We start from the raw sequence: 2,015 nt of genomic DNA, 5'->3' as shown, positions 1-2,015 counted from the left end.
CAGAGCCGCTTGGGATGGGGAGCCCAAAGCCCTGAGCAACCTACAAGGAAACCTGAAGTCCCTGGAACACAGCGTCCCGCACATCCTCTGGAAGATCCCCCTGTGTCTGCAGGCATGTCTTAGTTCAATGTCTTCATTTTTACCCCGGTACTGAGTGTCTGAAGAAGGATAAAGAGAAATGTAAAGAAAATCCAGGTCACAGGGAGCCAGCAGGAAGCTTATCCTGCACTCGGGGCACTCACAGGGCTTTTCTCAGTGGAGACTCCGTTGGTGTTTGGTCAAGGTAGAGCTCTGTGAGAAGCTCTTCCCACATTCAGGACAGTCGTAGGGTCTCTCCCCGGTGTGGATGCGCCGGTGCCTGATGAGGTTGGAGTTTGTCTTGAATCCCTTCCCGCAGTCGTGACAGGAGAAGGGCCTCTCATGCCAGTGAGTGCGATAGTGCTGGAAGAGACTGGACCTGCTCTCAAACCTCTTCCTGCATTTATCACACTCGTAGGGCCTCTCCCCAGTGTGGATGAGTCGGTGGCTGATGAGGCTGGAGTTTTGACTGAAGCATTTTTCACATTCGGGACAGCAGAAGGGCCTCTCCCCTGTATGAATGCGATAGTGCTGGAGGAGATGGAAGCTTGTTTGAAACCTCTTCCTGCATTTATCACACTCGTAGGGCCTCTCCCCAGTGTGGCTCCTCTGGTGCACAATCAGGTTTGATATCTGTCTGAATCTCTTCTCACACTCCCCACACTTGTGAGGCCTCTCCCCAGTGTGGATCCTCTTGTGCACAGTCAGGTGTGAGCTGCGGCTGAATCTTTTCCCACACACCCCACACCCGTAGGGCCGTTCCCCTGTGTGGATTCTCCGATGTCGGATGAGGTTGCTTTTCACACTGAACCGCTTCCCACATTCCGAGCACTTGTGGGGCTTCTCCCCATGGTGAAGCTGCTCACGCAGCCCCAGCTCCGAGCTCCGGCCGCCTCCCCGGCCCGGGCTGGCTCTTTCCTGCTGGGATCCCCGGGCTGTGCGTTTGCAGCCCCTCCTGCTGCGGGATCTGCGGGGCTTTTCCTCCCCGTTGCATTCCTGCGCCGTGGAGCCGCTGCAAACGGCCTCTTGCCCGAGGCTGTGCCGCGGGGATTTGTCCTCCCTGCTGTCCGTGCTCAGCTCCTTGTCTGGGGAGGAAGGACAATGAGAGGGTGGGATTTGCCTCCGTTCCAGAGGCAAGGGCAAGGAGATCCCCCCTAGGGCTGTGCTGCAGCCGGGGCGTGATGGGCTGGGAGATGGAGCAGGACACAGGGGGAAAGGGGCACTGACTTCATCCTCACCTGCCCGCGGCTCCCGAAACATCGACCTCGTCCTCATGGCCTCTGCCTCCTCAATGCAGCCAACGTTTGGGAAATCCTGGTTTGTGGAGGAAAACAAGGGCTGAGCGCGTTGGGTTTGATGGTGGCGCTGCCCAAGGGCAGCTGGAGCAGTCAGCGCCCCTTTCAGCCTCGGGGCCCGGAGCCCGCTCAGCACCAACCTCCCGCACCCCTCCAGGCTGCCGGGGGGTCCCCCGGCTCCGGGATCGCCCCTCCGCGCTCTCCCTGCTCCGGGGCTCCCGCCTTCCCCCCCCCGGTTCTGCCGGGGATCCCCAGATCCGATATCGCCCCCTCCCCGCCAGTACCGGGGAGATCGCAACACGGGAAAAGCCAAGATCCCGCCAGGGACATTTCCGGCTCGGCTTTGGGCTCCTGCAAGATCGAAACATCCCCTGAAAGGAAAAACAAAACCCTCCCGGAGCCGCCCATGATGGATTTGGGGTGAGCTCCCCCTCCCCGCTCACCTGCGGGATTTTGGGGGGGGCGATGATGCCGCTCTCGGGGAAACCGCGGCCTTAGCGAGACGGCGAGGTAAGCCCGTGGATCCAAAATCGCTCCTCCTCTTCCTCCCGCTGCTTCTCTTCCGTCTCTTCCCGCTCCACCTCTTCCTCCCGCTGCTTCTCCGCTCCCAGCCATCTCCCAGCGCAGCCAGAGCCGCTGGAA

At 60.4% G+C, this 2,015-nt stretch overlaps 1 protein-coding gene across 1 annotated transcript in view; it reads right to left on the bottom strand.

Annotated features, from left to right (window-relative positions):
* Positions 1-563: 563 nt before the first annotated feature.
* Positions 564-2,015, bottom strand: part of LOC306816149 (uncharacterized protein) — a gene marked incomplete at its 3' end in the record, with an annotated part of 11,621 nt that continues 10,169 nt past the window's right edge. The window contains exon 2 of the mRNA XM_079332631.1: positions 564-1,163. Coding sequence (XP_079188757.1) covers positions 564-1,163 — 600 coding nt within the window. The remainder of the gene's footprint in view (positions 1,164-2,015) is intronic.

This window comes from Erithacus rubecula (assembly GCF_903797595.1).
Source record: "Erithacus rubecula genome assembly, contig: scaffold_389_arrow_ctg1, whole genome shotgun sequence".
In the NCBI taxonomy this organism is placed as follows: Eukaryota; Metazoa; Chordata; class Aves; order Passeriformes; family Muscicapidae; genus Erithacus; species Erithacus rubecula.
The sequence above is the reverse complement of the archived record's forward strand: the minus strand, read 5'-3'. Positions and strand labels throughout refer to the sequence as shown.